A 17,065-nucleotide genomic window follows, 5' to 3' on the forward strand; every position below is an offset into this window, starting at 1 on the left:
TACACAAAAACAAAAACATAAAGACCAAATTCTAAATGTAAAAAATGAAACAAGGGCTTCCCTGGTGGCGCAGTGGTTGAGAATCTGCCTGCTAATGCAGGGGACACAGGTTCGAGCCCTGGTCTGGGAAGATCCCACATGCCACGGAGCAGCTGGGCCCGTGAGCCACAACTACTGAGCCTGCGCGTCTGGAGGCTGTGCCCCGCAACGGGAGGGGCTGCGATAGTGAAAGGCCCGCGCACCGCGATGAAGAGCGGTCCCTGTACCGCGATGAAGAGTGGCCCCCACTTGCCGTAACTAGAGAAAGCCCTCGCACGAACCGAAGACCCAACACAGCCAAAAATAAATAAATAAATAAATAAATAAAGTAGCTATAAAAAAAAATTAAAAAAAAAAATGAAACAAATATATTAGAAGAGTCAGAACACTTATGTAACTTTGGGCTGTGAGAGAACTTTTTAAGCATGGCAGGTTACCCACCAAGGCATAAAGGAAAAATTTTCAATTTTTCATATGAGAAAAGATATCGTAAGTTAAAAAAAAACAGACTGGGGAAATATTTGCAATGTGTATGACTGTCTAAAGGTTAATATCCCTAATATACAAACGAATAAAGGAAAAAAAATCCAACAACAACAGTAACAAAAAAAGAGTACAGGATAAGAAAAGCCAATTAATAGAAAAGGAAATTCAAGTACAGTTGACCCTTGAACAATGCAGGTGTTAGGGGTGCCGACCTTTGTGTAGTCGAAAATTCTAGTAAAACTTAGAATTGGACCTCCACATCCAAAGTTCTCCATATCTGCAAGTTCTGCGGTATCCATGGATTCAACCAACCACAAATTGTGTAGTACTACAGTATTTGCTATTGAAAATAATTTGCATACAAGTGGACCCTTGTAGTTCAAACCCATGTTGTTCAAGGGTCAACTCTAGTCAATAAATACATGAAATTTCACAAATAGACAGGAAAGAAAACTAAAACAAATAGTTATTATTTTTCACCCAGAAGACAAGCAAAAATTTACAACAGTGGACACAACCTGTGCTGATGAGTATGAGGAAGAAACTGGTATTTTTATATATTGATGGTGAAAATGTGAATTGCCACAACCTTTGTTAGAGTCTGCTATTTCTGGTCTTTAGGCATTTTGCTTAAAGCAAGTCCTGCTCTAAGTGGTTCTTTAATATACTTAATATGTAATATATATTTAATAGTGATTCATATTAATATATGTAATCGCTTTTCTACTTGAGATTGTCCTGCTACCAATATGGCAGCTCTGTGCTTTCTAGCTCTCCTCACTATGTGAGGGACTCAACTGCTAAAAAAGCCCAAATCAAAAAACACTAAAAGATTTTTGTTTGTTTGTTTGTTTTTTAAACTATTTTTGGCCATACCACATGGCATGTGGGATCTTAGTTCCCCGACCAGGGATCGAACCTGGGACAGCCAGGGAAGTCCCTAAAAACACTAAAAGCCTTCAACAACAGCTTTTTTTTTTTTCCTGATAACTTATTTATATGAAAATCTCATGAAGTACAAAAATTAAGTTCCTTTGCCACTCACTTAATGAATCAATGATATTAAAATTAAAAAGTTAATTTTATCCTAGAGCTATCCCCAAATTTCCCACTGGTAAATTGGCTAAAAAAGCACTAGTTTTATTCTAATGTGGTTAATCTAGGATACTTTCAGGTTAAACTTAAGCTTTTTTTCAACAATGAAAAAGACACCATACTAAAGCAATGGTTTGAACAAAATAATAATTATACTAATTTAATTGCACAATGTTTCTTCATTGAAATCTTGAAAACAAACAGACAAATTAATTCAATTGTAATAGTAGTTTTCAAGTTACTGAATTGAACAGAAAGTCTGCTATATTTTGGAACCTTCTGTTCTAAGACAAGAAGGTAAGTAATTAATACCTAAAAGTGTTTAAGATATTTAAATATACTTACAGTATGAGCTCCTTGTATTGTTCGTATAAGATTAATTCCTTTCCAAACATATATATCCCCATTGAGTGCACCAGAATACGTTAATTCATCCCTTGCACAGGCCAGGCACAATATCGTCTGAAGGTCACCAGTCTTACCAAAGACCCCTCGTTTTGGGGTCAGAGCATTTCCACATAAACTCCAGAACTAAAAAGTACATAGTATGATCGAATTACCAAAGAATGCTCATAATATAACCAAAAACATTTCCAATACTTTGATGCTATATTAGAGCAGCAGACTAGAAATTACCTAAGAAACTCCCTTATGATACAATAGCGTTCAATGGTCGCATCCTCATCCTAGTGTTGTCATTAGCTATGTTACAGCAGATAAATCACTGTTTCAATCCTTACTATAAGAATAAGGGGGGGTTGAACTAAACTATTTTAAAAATATGCTGTTTCCCTTAGGTTTCTGAAAAAAAAAACTACATAATCTTTTAGACAGATTAAAAAGTTGGGAAGGGTTAGCAATGAAAATGAAGCTAATATTCATTTCTTCAGTCACACTGGCAGTCACATTTCAAATGCTCAAGAGCCACATCTACCTAGTGGTTACTCTATGGGACAGCACTGATCTGGATTCTAGAACAATGGTTCTTAACTCCTGCTGAGCATAAAAATCATTTGGATACCTGGGCTTCACTCTCCAGAGATTCTGTCTCAATTTATTTCAGTGGGGGTTCAGGTATACTGTGTCATTAATTTCCCCCAGATGATTTTAATATGCAGCCAAAGTTGAGAATCACTGATTTAGAAGAAAAAAATAGACTGAAATTGGGACTTACTGAAAGGAAGAGAACCAGCTATACTTATGCACAGAAATCACAGAGATTTTTAAATTTAAAAATCATACATTGATTAAAGCATTCATGAGCTATTTGAATGGGTAAGTGATCATTTTTAGTTCTTTGAGGCTTCAGATTTTAAACTTAGATCTTTAGGTCTTAGAATAAGATCTTGAAGATCAGGTAAGATCTTTTAAGTACATAATATTAATAAATTATATTATTTTAAGTGGTAATTTACTTATTATAAAGTTGAACTTATTCTCTGGGCCTAATTTCTTTATGCAGAACTATTTAATGTGTATACTCCTGCCCTGCCCCATATTCATTTCTTTCTTTCTGCAAACATTAAATTTACCTGAATCCACATAAAAGAACAAAAACCCTCATCATGAAGATTTATGTTTGACTTCCCTATCTTCTTCCAAAAATGAACAAATCATTCCAAATGTGTATCTCTCTTATTTTTAAGCTTTATGAGTAAAGGAATTGCTCAGCTTCAAAAATATCAGAGAGCAACATACTAATCTTTTTTTCATCTACCTCTTTCTCTGTCTCTCTCTCCCTCTCTCTGTCTCTCTCTCACTCTGTCTCTCTCTCTATATATACCCATGCACGTATATATACACACACACAAATATGTGTGTATGTATGTGTGTGTATGTGTATATACATATATATATATCCTAAATTGTAGTATGATATGTGCTTAGTGGCAGAGAATAAGTAATCATGACTATTATAAAGCAAGACCCTTCTAGTACCTTGATATGTTTTACACCACAGCTGACCAGTTTATTTGGCTGGTACAAATCCCAAGAAATATCAAATATCTGTAAACAAATCAGATTCATGATTAAAATACTTATTTTCAGAATCATTTAAGAATCCTGTCCAAAAGCCCAAATAGCCCCAAACCCTACATATCATAAAACAATATTCTTCAATAAATAATAATCAGAATCCTACACTTCAAGATCCTATGAGAAATAAAGTATGTAAATGATAAGGAATAAAAACTATTTCTTAGTTTCTATGAACCATATGAAGCAACTAGTGGAGTGAAAATTAACACCTCTTTCTAATTTAAAAAAAAAATTTGGTCTATAAATAACAAGAATGATTCAACAGAAGCAGGGAATGAGGCAGGTAAGTGCATAATTTCTAAAGAGGAAAGATAATGAATAGAACATACACAACACTTATACAGCCAGAAATAGAGAACATTTTTGTAGCTTTCTATCACACAGAACTTACGTAAAAGATCCAAACATTTATTTCACAGTAAAAACTCTGTTTCTAGTCTTCAGGTTTTTTTAATTGTTTATGGGTCAAACAAAACTAACTTACATTTTGGAGATCCCCAGGCTTCATTTTTTTCTAAGATTCCATAAATTATATATTCACGAACAATTTTTGTTACAAAATCAAACAAGAAAAAACCCAGCTGAAATAAAATATGCATTAGAAATATATACTTTAATAATAAATGAAAGAAAAATTAATATTTGAAAAATAATCTCATAACAGATAAAAAAACAATTCTGCTATCTGGTAGTCTTTACCATGTTTCTTTGACATCTGCCTGCATAATCACCTAATATGCCTACTACCTCTAAAAATTTACCAAGTGATAGTCTTTAGTGATAATGAAGAAAGAATACATCTTATAAATTAATGTTTCACAACTCACCATAATACAGATTAAATGAAAAACATACTGATGCACCTTTAAAATACTAACCACAAAAATACTTTTCAAAAATTCCAATGACAGTACCATTTTTCATAGTAATCAGTCTACTTACTAAGTCCAAAGTACTAATGTGTGAAATGCTTTGATCTAAGTAAGTCAGAATATACAACTGTCTAATAAAGTGTACCTAACACTTTAATAATTATCTAAATTGTGTTTGCGTATAACAGGCCCCTCTGAGAATCTGCTGAAAACCAAGTTTATTTTCCAAAATGCAAATACATTAAAAATTTTTATACAACTCTTACAGATTCATAGATTTTCCCCAAATAGAATCAACGACTATAGCTCCTGTGCTGGTTCAGGTTAGGTGATTATGCAGACAGGTGTCAAAGAAACATGGTAAAGACTACCAGATAGCAGAATACAGCAGATACACCAAAAAATCAGACATTTTAAAGAGTTTAAGACAAAGTATTCGTTATTTTAATTTCATACAACTTGGAATAAGGAATGTATTTTTAACAAGTTTCCAAAGTGAAAGATGTTAGGTCTCTAACATAATTTCAAATTCATACGTGCAACAGTATTCACCTTAACTATGATGCATATGTAATAAATCAGTGATAAATCAAACTGAATAATAAATAGAGCCTAGGCATGAACCATTCAATTTTTAAATTTAGATTTGAATAACTTAAAACTCATCATTTTTGCCAAAGCAAACACTGGGTTAAAGGTTTTATGCTAAAACTATACATATCAAGTCATGTTTTTGAGTACTACAATACATATATGCATTCTAAAATTTTATGAGTATTTATAACTGCTTTTAAAAATCTTAATTACACATGAGCAATTGGCAATAACAAAACACAGAAACATAAAATCCCCTGACTCTTCTCTGCCTTTTTCCCACACAGTACCCATCAGAAACTCCAAAGGAGAATACTTACTCTATCTGTGTGACCTGGAGCCATAGATAACATTTTTCCCCTTTTCCAATCCCAAACGCAAACTGCATTCTTTGAATCAAGTCCAACTGAAACCAAGCGCTGAATTATGTCCAAGAAGACCAGGGAGCAGGGGGAATAAAAAAGTAAACAAATAAAAAAGGAACCAAATTATAAATGGCAAACAAATTCTACTCATGGGTATTATAAACATCAAAACTTACACACTTATATTTTATAGGCCTCATAGAGAAAGGCTGGATGTATTTCATCTTGTTAATATTTGCATATATGTGTAGTTCTTCATATGAGAAAAAGAAGACTTCCATTTCTAACAGTAGGATTGACAGAACACCCTAAACATCTCTCCTGCCAAAAACTAAAAATGCTAGATAAAATGAAAAAACATCTTTTTAAATGCACTGTTGAGCTGTCAAGGAATTAAGAAATATGAGAACAAAAACAAAGTGATTTCCTATGGGAATCCTGGAAGTAAGAGAGCTCCTATACCCACTTTACTCTAAAGGTATCAGCTAACTCCTGGTAAGCCTGATTTTTGTTCTTCAGGCTGAAGAGGAATAGGAGATAAAGTTTAGGGCCTGCCCCAGGTAGGGATTTGAATTGCAGACATTTGACTAAAGCAGTAACTCCTCAGAGTAAGGGAGAACAAGAAACCATCCCTTTTCAAAGAAAGGGGCAGTGATGCACGAAGGGGGAAAAACCCTCCTGAGAATATGTAGCCACAAACAACCTTCACGTGGTTGTAGGGCCTATATCCACATGAATCATGAATCCTTCAAATGAAAAATTTCATTCAGAGTGGTCCTAAGGGTTGCAGAGTTTTCAAGCATTTTCAACTATGGGGCACGGGCAAATATAAATCCTATATGGGGGACTGATACATCAATCCATCCCTCGAAGAATTCCCACAAGTAGCAAGTCAATAAAAATAAACTTAAAACAAACAACCCCCACACCTAATAACCAGAGGAAATAAGGGACCATGAGTGAGAATCAGCAAGTCACCACAAACAACAAAATCAGTCTTGAAAAGCATCAGACATTGGAATTATCAGATAATATAAAATAAGCTTAATGTGAGTAGAGAAATAAAATTAAGGCTTCAAAATATCTTCATATGAGACAAGAATGGGAGACTATAAAAAGTATCCCAGCAAATTTAAGGAAGCAAACAATTTCTAGAAATGAAAAATAAATGAAATTAAAAACTCAGTGGAAAAAAGAAAAAAAATCCTCAGTGGAAGAGTTATATAGGAGATTAGAGGGAGATGAAGAGACTGAGCTGAAAAGAGGGGACAGTGAGATGGGAAGTATGAGAGAGGTTAGGAAACATGAAAGATGGCCTTTGGTTATGAAGGAGTATCAGGGTCTGAACTTGCCCCCCTGCCGTAAACAACTAGAAAACTGTACAAAATATATAAAACAAATATTTTTGGACATTCTTAACAGGAAGTGAAGCACTGTAAACCCTGATGAGGGGGAAGCAAACAAGGTAAGTTCTGCAATTGCCCCAGCCTTCATTTAGGTGGCATTTTCCAGACTATAGCACAGAAAGGTGGAATACAAACAGAGCCCAGAAGACTTGCTGATTTGAGAAGATAGAGCCTGGAGTTCAGAGAGGCCAAGATGGCTAGAATTTGCAGAGCAGAGAAAGAACTCTAGAAAATCTGTTTATGGGTCCCCTTGAGAACACCTATGTTTGCATGTATAGGGTGAAATCCATGAGGCCACGCAAAGAACAAATTCTGAAAAAAGAACAATTACTGGGGAGCTAAAGCCAAACAATTCCCAGAGATCATAAAGGGTCAGGATCACTCAAATTCCCAATAGCAAGAATGGAGGTATATCCTCGAATTCACTGTGTATTCAGTAGAGATTCCAGGAGGGTCACACCATAGTAGTGAAGTTAAACCAGTAGTCCTAGAGGAAAAGCTACTCTAGCCTTGACCAAATAAAGCTTGAAAGCAAGCTTTTCAAAAGGACCAAACTGATCCACATGGAACTTAACTACCTATAAAAACAATGTCCAACATGCTTTAAAGGGATACAACAAAATCCAGCATTCAGAATGTAATATACACAATGTCCAGCATCCAATAAAAAAAATTACTGAACATGTTAAAAAAGAGGAAAATGTGACCAATACCCAGGAGAAAAATCAGTTAATAGAAATAGACCCAGGAATCACAGAAATGATTAAAATTAGAAGACATTGGCTGTTAAGATGGAAATGTTCAAGATGCTCGAGAATTATTTTAAAACAAACACATAAAGAATAAAAAGAGAAATGGAAGATATAAAAGAAAAACATGTTGAACTTTAAATATAAATGTTAAATTATCTGAAATGAAAATTCACTCCAAAGGATTACCAGCAGCTTAGACAATGAAGAAAAAATAAATGAACTTGAAGACATAGCAACAGAAGCTATCAAAAATAAAGCATAGAAGGAAAAAGGGAACAAAATTAACAGAGCCTCAGTTACCTTTAGAAAAATTTCAAGTGGTCTAATGTACAGGTAATTGTGATTCCAAAAGGAGAAGAAAGATGGAAGAAAAGAAAAACAAAACTGAAGAAATAATGGCCAAAAATTTCTCAGTTTGATAAAAAACATAAACCCACAAATCTAAGATGCTCAATAAACTTCAAGCAGGATAAATCACACACACAGAAAAAACACATCCACACACATGGGCATCAAACTGGGCATTAAGTGCTAAAGAGGAAAACCTTAAAAGTGGCTAAAAAAGAGAGAGAATTTTGGTGTGTAAGGACAAAGATTTAAAAATAATCCTGGGCTTCTCATCTGAAGCTATGCATATCAGATGACAATGAATAACCTCTCTAAAGTGCTGAGGGGGAAAAAAGTCAACACAGAATTATATACTTACCAAAAAATATCTTTTGAAAACTGGGTCAAAATTAAGTCTTTTTCAAATAAACAAAAGATGAGAAAATTCATCAACAACAAATCATCACTATAAGATACGATACCAGAAGTTTCTTCAGGCAGAAGGAAAATGATACCAAAGAGAGACTTAATTTACACATATCAGTGAAGAGTACCCAAATGGTAAATATGTAAATAAGACTTTTCTTACTTTTAATTTTCTTTGAAAACTAACTGTTTAAGGAAAAATCACAACAGTTATAATGGAGTTTACAAAGCATGTAAAATAAATGAAAATGAAAGAAGTAAAATGAATGACAACAATAGCACAACAAACAGGAGGAGAAAAAAGAAATAGCAGAATACATATTTTCCCGTATTTTTTCAAAGTGCACAGGAAACCTCATGAAGATCACAAAATTGTGAATTACAAAATAAGCCTAAACAAATTTTTAAAAATTAAAATACAGAGTATGCTCTCTGACAAAGACAGAATTAAATCAGAATAACAGAAAGTTATGCAGAAAATCCTCCAAATATCTGGCAACTATCAGTACAATTCTAAGTAACGACAGAGTTAAAGAAGAAATCACAAGGACCCACCCACAACACATACTTTGAAAAGCACTGGTTTAGAAGCAGGGGCAGGCAAATTACAACCCTCAGGCCTGTACCCTGCTTTTTGTAAATAAAGTTCTACTGGAACACAGCCACACCTATTCCTTTATAAGCTGCCTATGACTGCTTTCACACTACAATGCAGAGCTGGAGTAGCTGTGACAGAGACTGTATGGCTCACAAGCCTAAAATATTTACTATCTGACATGTTGTAGAAAGTTCTGCCAATCTCTGGTTTACAGCACAGATTCTGGTACCAGACTGCCTAGGTTTAAACACCAGCTCCATCTCTCACTAACTGGATGACTTTGGGCAATTATTTAGCCTCTCTGTACCTTAGGTTCCTCACCTCCTAAGTAGGAATAATAAAAAAAAAACCTCATAGGGTTAACATATAGAAAGGAATTTGAAGAGTGCTTGGCATATCCTTAATGTTATATAAATGTTTGTTATCATCATCATTATTATTATGTTCCCATAACCATAATTAACTTTAAGAACCCATGCCCTCCACCCATCTGAATGAGAAATGTCATTTAGTACCTAGCTAGAAAGTTTCTACAAAGTAAAATTACTATCTAAGTCCCCAAATGGGTAGAATGAATGGCTTACATAAAAAGATACAGAATATATTTTGTATCTGGCTCTCCATTAAGTCACACTTGCAGAAAGCCCAAATGAACTAGAGGAGATGATTTGCTCCTCCTAAGAGTCTTTAATATTTGGGAACTAGAGAGTAATCAGCAAATATCTAGCTAAAACAAAGATATCTACCTCTTGCTATAGTATACTATGTAGAGATTAAAATTTCGCAAGACAAGTATAAAGTGAGGAATAGTCAGAGAGGCACTACCCTTTCTATCAATGCCTCTTCTCTCTGGCTAAGTTCATCACACACAAAGTGAACCACAACTGGCCAAAAGCTTTAAAACTCCATATACCCCAGTAGAGCCCCAGAGCATCTGGCTCTGTACAGGCAGTAACAAAATAGACCTGGGAGCACTTCCTCTGTACCCCTGATAAACATATCAAGGCCAAAGTCAACCTCCCTAACCACAGGTTAAGTAACAGCAGAGAGGAAAAGATAAAAATAACCAAGCAAATACTACCCCCTCTCTTAGCTTTCTATCATTTTTTACTTCATCATCCTTTCTCACAGGTGAGGAAGAGCATAAAGAAAGTTTTCCAGTGAAAGTAATGCTGGAACCATATCTTAGAAGATAGAGTCAGTCGGGTAGAAAAATAAGAGAAAATGCATTTAAGACCAAAGGATACCAAGATCAGACAGCTCATGGTGCTTTCAGGAAAGAGCTAGTACTTTGGTGTGGCTGAGGCGAGGGGTTGCCAACGGGGAAGTGGCAGGAGACAAGACTGGAGAGGTAGGCCAGAAACAGGAGAGAGAATAAGCTTTGTTTTTTAATGAGTTAGAATAAAGAGAGAATTCAGTTTTAAACATGGAATAAATGGTATGTCTATACGACATTCAAGGAGAATATATGGAGTTGAGGAGAGAAGCCGAGGCCACTGTTAACTGATACAGGAGTTAAAGTCATGGATCTAGTAATCACCTAAAGAGAATAAGTGAAGTGAGGAGGGCTGGGGGAAGGAAGGCTACAGACTCCTAGGAACACTGACATTTAAGAAGCAGACAGAAGGAACAGCTCCTTTCAAGATAACTAAGAACTAACAGTCAGATAGGGAGAAAGAAAACCAGATAAAGAAGCCTCTATCCAGCTTCCCAAATTCCTCCCTGATCCTATTCCCAAACAAAATCTGGGTTGTGTCCATTAATTAAACCGGAAGTACAGCTGACCTTGAACAACATAGATTTGAACTTCCTGGGTCCCCTTACCCACAGATATTTTCCAACAGTAAATACTACAGTACTACAGGTTCACGGTTGGTTGAATCCACAGATGTAGAGGAACCGTGAATATGGAGGGCCGACTATAAGTTATATGCAGATTAACCCCTGCGTTGTTCAAAGGTCAACTGCATTTATTAAAAAGTTCTAGCACACTAAATACGTAAATGAGGAAAGTATCTTAATAGGCACAACTAGATGCATTCCATGAGTTCCTGCAAGTGTGAAACATATTCAAATAACAGACAAACGTAAAAGATTCCAATATGGGGGTGAGGGGTCCTTGTGATCTCAGTATTTATTAAGTGAGGACTAGTTGTTCCAAATGTTACAAAGTAAAAATCACAAATTTTGCAAAATATTCAGGACTTAATGTAGTAAATAGTGGTCAATTCGTATAGAAAGCCATCAGAAATTAGGATCTGGCAGAGCAATGGAAGAGATGAAAACTCAAAAATAATACAACAAGCACTTGAGATATGTCTACATATCAAGAGATTACTAAAAGGTCCTTGGAAAAATCAGTGAACTCCTTTAATATTTTTGCAAATACGACTCTTCATAATCATGTACCAGCATATAATTGACAAAATTAGGCTAAAAAATTAACATTTTATTCTTAGTTCATTCTATAAATTAGCAGAGTTTTAACTATAACTTAGATTTTGTTAAGTATGGGAATGTGTTTTTATAAATTATGGTTGTGTTTTCAAGATAAAGTATCAAATTCTCCTCCTCCTACCCTCTCTCTACCATTTACTATGAAATTTTAATCTCTGTTTGATGTGGATTTATATAGCCTTTTCATGCCCTAATTATTCTCAAAGAGGTGGACTTCCAGTATTAGCATGGATAGTCAATCCATTTAGAAGAAACCCTCTGAGGAAAGAAAATTCAGCATACTACCAACAGGGAGACTCATTCATTGGATAAAGCTTAATTGATCATTTACAGTTTCAAATTCAGTAGAAAATGCAAAAATTATACAGTATTTCCTAATTGGTATTTCATAAACAGTTTATAGATATTAGTGAATAAATAGATATGTTCCCAAATATATTTCTTAACTAAAGCATCTTCTCATTAACATAATTTCAGAAATACTCTTAACTTAATCTTCAATTGGCAGCAGTTCCTTACAAGTTTTAACTGTACTTAAGATGGATGAATTCCTTCTGAAATATAAATAACCACCTCCTAAGTTCCATGTTTGGGAAGCAGTAGAGCATTGTGGTTAAAAACATGAGCTTTGGAGTGTGACTGACCTGGGTTCCCGCTCTGGCTCCATTTACTAGCTGTGTAACCTGGGGCAAGTTATTTAACCTCTCTAAGTCTCAGTTTCTTTATCTGTAAAATAGAGATAATAATAGTATCTATTTCATAGGGTTGTTGTGAGGATTAAATGAGATAATGTAGGCTTAGCACAATGCCTGGCACTTAGTATGTGCTCAATAACTTTTAGCTATTATGTTTTTATAAGCTTACATTTTAAAGTAGCACATTCTTATGAAGATATGTGACAATAAAATGCATGTACCCAAGACTTTTCTTATATGTTGCTTAAAGTAAGCAAAATTAAAAGCTTCAACTAGTAAAAGCTATGGGCATGATTTCTCCTTGTATATAAGAGAATTTCCTCAGCCATGCAATATACTGCATTTAGAAAGGGCAATTTTAAAATTAAGAAGAAAACATCTATATTTAAAGTATACAGACATTGATATCATAATACCTTTGGTAAATAATTTTAAAAAACAACTTTGTTAGTTTGTTTCATAAAATATAATTTCCTGTGAAGTAAGTAAAGAGTATTATTCTCTTCCTTTTAAGAAGGAAAACGAAATTTTGATATGAGGACATTAAGGGACTTGAAAAATAACAGCAAAAATGGGAAATGAATTAAGGTTTTGGAATTGCCAATCACTGCTACACAGTGGTTCTAAACCTAGAAACACATTTTTTCCCCAAATGAGAAGTTCGAGTTACATCTTTATAGATCTCTTACCGGACACTAATCAGAAAGTATATTAATCTATGCTACTCAAAGAAGCTATTTCTCAGAGTTGTAAATAAAACATCTACTGGCTATCATTTTCAAGTGACTAGAACAAAATGTAATCTGTTTCTGTAAAATATAGATCTACAAAATTAATTTTAAGAATTAAAAAGCAGACAACTAAAATTCTTCTAAAAGTTAAAATAATTTTTAAAGTCTAATTTCACTATAAAACTTTTAAAGACTATAAATTAACTAAATCTGCAAAACCCAACTTCTTATCACTTCTTAAATATGTTTTCGGTACAACAAGTTCCATGAAAGCACCCCAAAGAGCTGTTGGCTTAATTTTTTAAAAATTGATGACTAGAAGTAAATAATAATTTGGGAATTGATTAGTAAGTGGAACAAAGATTACATCTTTTGTTATGAACTTTGATTTTATATAAAAAGCTCATATTATAAAAACTGCCTCATTATTTTCAATTAAAAATATAATTTTAAAAGAAACTTTTAAAATAACTAAAAATTAAAATGTTTACAGCGCTACTTAGAGAAAGTGAATTTTCCTAAGATATCTTCCATCTTTCCTATTAACATACGATACCTGGAAAAGAGTTATATGTAAAATTTTCGAGAACAACCAGGTAATGTTCCACCGAGTCAGAATCACTTTGGCTCTAATAGTAGTAATTAATTCAACTGAAAAGTTCTTGACACAATGAAATAAAAACTCATTATTATTCTTATTTTTCTTATATATGTCTACCACCCACCCCCTCTACCCACCTTCACGTTGAATAAATGCTTTTTGTCAAATGCTTTCCAATTTAATATTTACAGATTTATAATAATTTCTTATAGTACACACTTTAAAAACACAGTTTAGAAAAAGAAAAAAAATTATCACATACCTGTCCATCTAAGTCAAATGCTAAGCAAGCTATACCATGTGTATGAACATCCTTTAGAACTGATATGGTCTGCACAGTGTATGAATCCCAAACACAGATATAAGGCTCTTTCCCAACTTGTCCTGTTGCCACCAATACTCGTTCAGGATGCAATGCAAGGCTGCAAAATAAATAAATAAATAAATAAACAGATTTAAAACTGCTTACACAGCTGTTACATCAATGTGAAAATTAGACTTCAGTTACTTATTTACTTAAAATAATTTGGCCTTAAAATAACTTCCATAAAAATCCATGCTAAGAGCTACTACTTCAATGGTATATGTAATAAACAGTTATGATAGACTTCATAATCTTGTAATATGATGTAGTGTGTGTAAACTTCTCAAAAAAAGAATTCTCACAAGTGGTCAACTGAACCACAGCAATGAATTAGTAGCAACCCTACCATGTGCCATCTTCTCATTTGGTATTCATCTCATCTGTTTTAAGCCCCCTCTCCCATTTACTCTTTTATTGTATAAAGTTAGACCAAATGTTAGTGTCCAAAAATAGCATTGAGTAGCCCTCCTAATATAACATTAATATTAAATTACAAATCCCATTTAAAAAAACAGAAAGGTCACCCATAATTCACAGAAAGTAGTCTCTAAGTCTTTAAAAACAAGACAAATACCAAACAGTTGGTAATGGTTTATGTACATCAGTAGAAGGCAAGGAATGAATATAAATTTTTCCACAAGTATATTTAGATGATCACTTCTCCTTTGGGAGAAAAAAAAATCACTCCCAGCATCAGGGTGGAAGATGAACTGAAAGAGGGAAAAGTTAGGAGGGCATTAAAACAGAATTAACAGATTTGATGTACAGAGTAACAGAAAGGTAACAGTCTAAGATGACTCTTGGGTTTTTTGGCTTGGGCATCTGGATGGCCTGGAGTGGTATCATCAAGTCAGGGAATACTCAGTGAGAAATTACGGAGAGAAAAGGTAAGCAGGAATGGAAGGTTGGCTCAACATATTAAAATCAACCAATGTAATAAGTATATCATATTAATAATAACACCCAAACCCCCACACATGTTCATCTCAATAGATGCAGAAAAAGCATTTGACAAAAATCCAACCTCTTTCATAATAAAAAACACAACAAACTAGGAATTGAAGAGAATTTCCTCAACCTGATAAAGGGCATCTATGAAAATGCACAGCTAATATCACATTTAATGGTGAAAGCCTGAAAGTTCCCCCTATAAGTACAGGAACAAGACAAGGATGTCAGCTCTTGCCACTTCCCTTCAACATGATACTGGATATTTTAGCCAGGACAATTAGGCAAGGAAAAGAAATAAAAGAGAGAAGTAAAACTATCTCTACTTGCAAATGACATAACCTCATACATAGGAAACCCTAAGGAATCCACAAACAACAACAGAATAAATCCCAAGTATGGCTAATAAATGAGTTCAGCAAGGCTGAAGGATATAAGATCAATATAAAAATACAAATGGTATTTCTATACACTAGCAACAATCTGAAAATTAAATCAAGAAAACAATTCCAGTTATAACGCATCAAAAAGAACAAAACACTTAGGAATAAATTAAACAAAAAAGTACAAGACTTATACGCTAAAAACTACACAATACCATTAAAGAAATGTTAAGAGATCTAAATAAATGGAAAGACATCTCGTGTTCTTGGAGGGCAATATTGTTAAGATGGTATTACTTCCTAAACTGATCTACAGAGTCAACACAATCCCTGCCAAAATACTAGTTGCCTTTCTTGAAGAAATTGACAAGCTGATTCTAAAACTCAGAACAGTAAAAATTATCTTGTGAAAGAACAAAATTGGAAGAGTCACACATACCAGTTTCAAAACTTACTACAAAACCACAGTAATCAAGACAGTATGGCACTGGCATAAAAACAGACATGTTGATCAATGGAACAGAATTGAGAGTCCAAAAGTAAACTGATATATTTATGGTCAATTGCCTTTCCATTAATAAGAAAGGTCTTTTCAATAGATGGTGCTGGACATCTGAATATCTACATGCAAAAGAATGAATCTGGACCCATACCTCAAACCATATACAAAAATCTACTCAAAATATAAGAGCTAAAACATAGGCATAAATCTTACTTAACTTGGATGAAACAAAGGTGTCCTTAGATCTGACACCAAAAGCAGAAGTGATAAAAGAAAAAACAGATAACATGGACTTCATTAAAATTAAAAACTTTTGTGCTTCAAAGGACTACCATCAAGAACATAAAAACACAACCCACAGAATGGGAGAAAATATTTGCAAAGCATATATCTGATAAGGGACTTGCATCCAGAATACAAAAAAAAAAAAAACCACTCAACAACAAAACCCACAAACAACCCAATTTTTTAAGTGGACAAAGTATCTGAATAAACATTTCCCCCAAGGAAATTACCAATAATGAAACTCCCAACAAGCAAAAGTCCATCACCAGATAGCTTCACAGGTGACTTCTACCAAACATTTAGACAAGAGTTAACACCTATCCTTATCAACCTATTCCAAAGAATTGAAGAGGAAGGAATACTTCCTGAACCCATTCTATGAGACCAGCATCACCCTGATAGCAAAACCAGACAAAGATATGACTAAACAAGAAAATTACAGCTCAATATCACTGATAAGCATAGATGCAAAAAATCCTTAACAAAATATTAGCAAACCATGATCAAGTGGGATTTATCCCAGTGATGCAAGGATTTTTAAATATCTGCAAATCAATCAGTGTGATACATCACATTAACAAAATGAAGAACAAAACCCATATGATCATCTCAATAGATGCAGAAAAAGCTTTTGACAAAATTGAACATCCATTTATGACAAAAACTCCAGAAAGTGGGCATAGAGAGAACATACCTCAACATAATAAAGGCCAGATATGACAAACTGACAGATAATATTATATTCAATGGTAAAAGCTGAAAGCATTTCCCCTAAGATCAGGAACAAGACAAGGATGCCCACTCTCACCACTTTTATTCAACATAGTGATGGAAATCCTAGTCACAGCACTCAGACAAGAAAAAGAAATAAAAGGAATCCAAATTGGAAAAGAAGAAGTAAAACTTCACTGTTTGCAGATGACATGATACTATACATGGAAAATACTAAAGATGCTACCAGAAAACTACTAGAGCTCATCAATGAATTTGGTAAAGTTGCAGGATACAAATTAACATACAGAAACATGTTGCATTTCTATACACTAACAACGAAGTATCAGAAAGAGAAATTAAGGAAACAATCCCATTCATCATCGCA

The 17,065-nt window shown here is 34.0% G+C and overlaps 1 protein-coding gene across 1 annotated transcript in view; it reads right to left on the bottom strand.

The window, feature by feature from the left end:
* Nucleotides 1-17,065, bottom strand: part of EML5 (EMAP like 5) — a 167,900-nt gene that overhangs the window by 121,733 nt on the left and 29,102 nt on the right. The window contains exons 2-5 of the mRNA XM_057542111.1: nt 13,747-13,906; nt 5,447-5,545; nt 3,559-3,627; nt 1,966-2,151 (exon numbers count right to left, since the gene is read on the bottom strand). Coding sequence (XP_057398094.1) covers nt 1,966-2,151; nt 3,559-3,627; nt 5,447-5,545; nt 13,747-13,906 — 514 coding nt within the window. The remainder of the gene's footprint in view (nt 1-1,965; nt 2,152-3,558; nt 3,628-5,446; nt 5,546-13,746; nt 13,907-17,065) is intronic.

This window comes from Balaenoptera acutorostrata, chromosome 3, assembly GCF_949987535.1.
Source record: "Balaenoptera acutorostrata chromosome 3, mBalAcu1.1, whole genome shotgun sequence".
Taxonomy (NCBI): Eukaryota; Metazoa; Chordata; class Mammalia; order Artiodactyla; family Balaenopteridae; genus Balaenoptera; species Balaenoptera acutorostrata.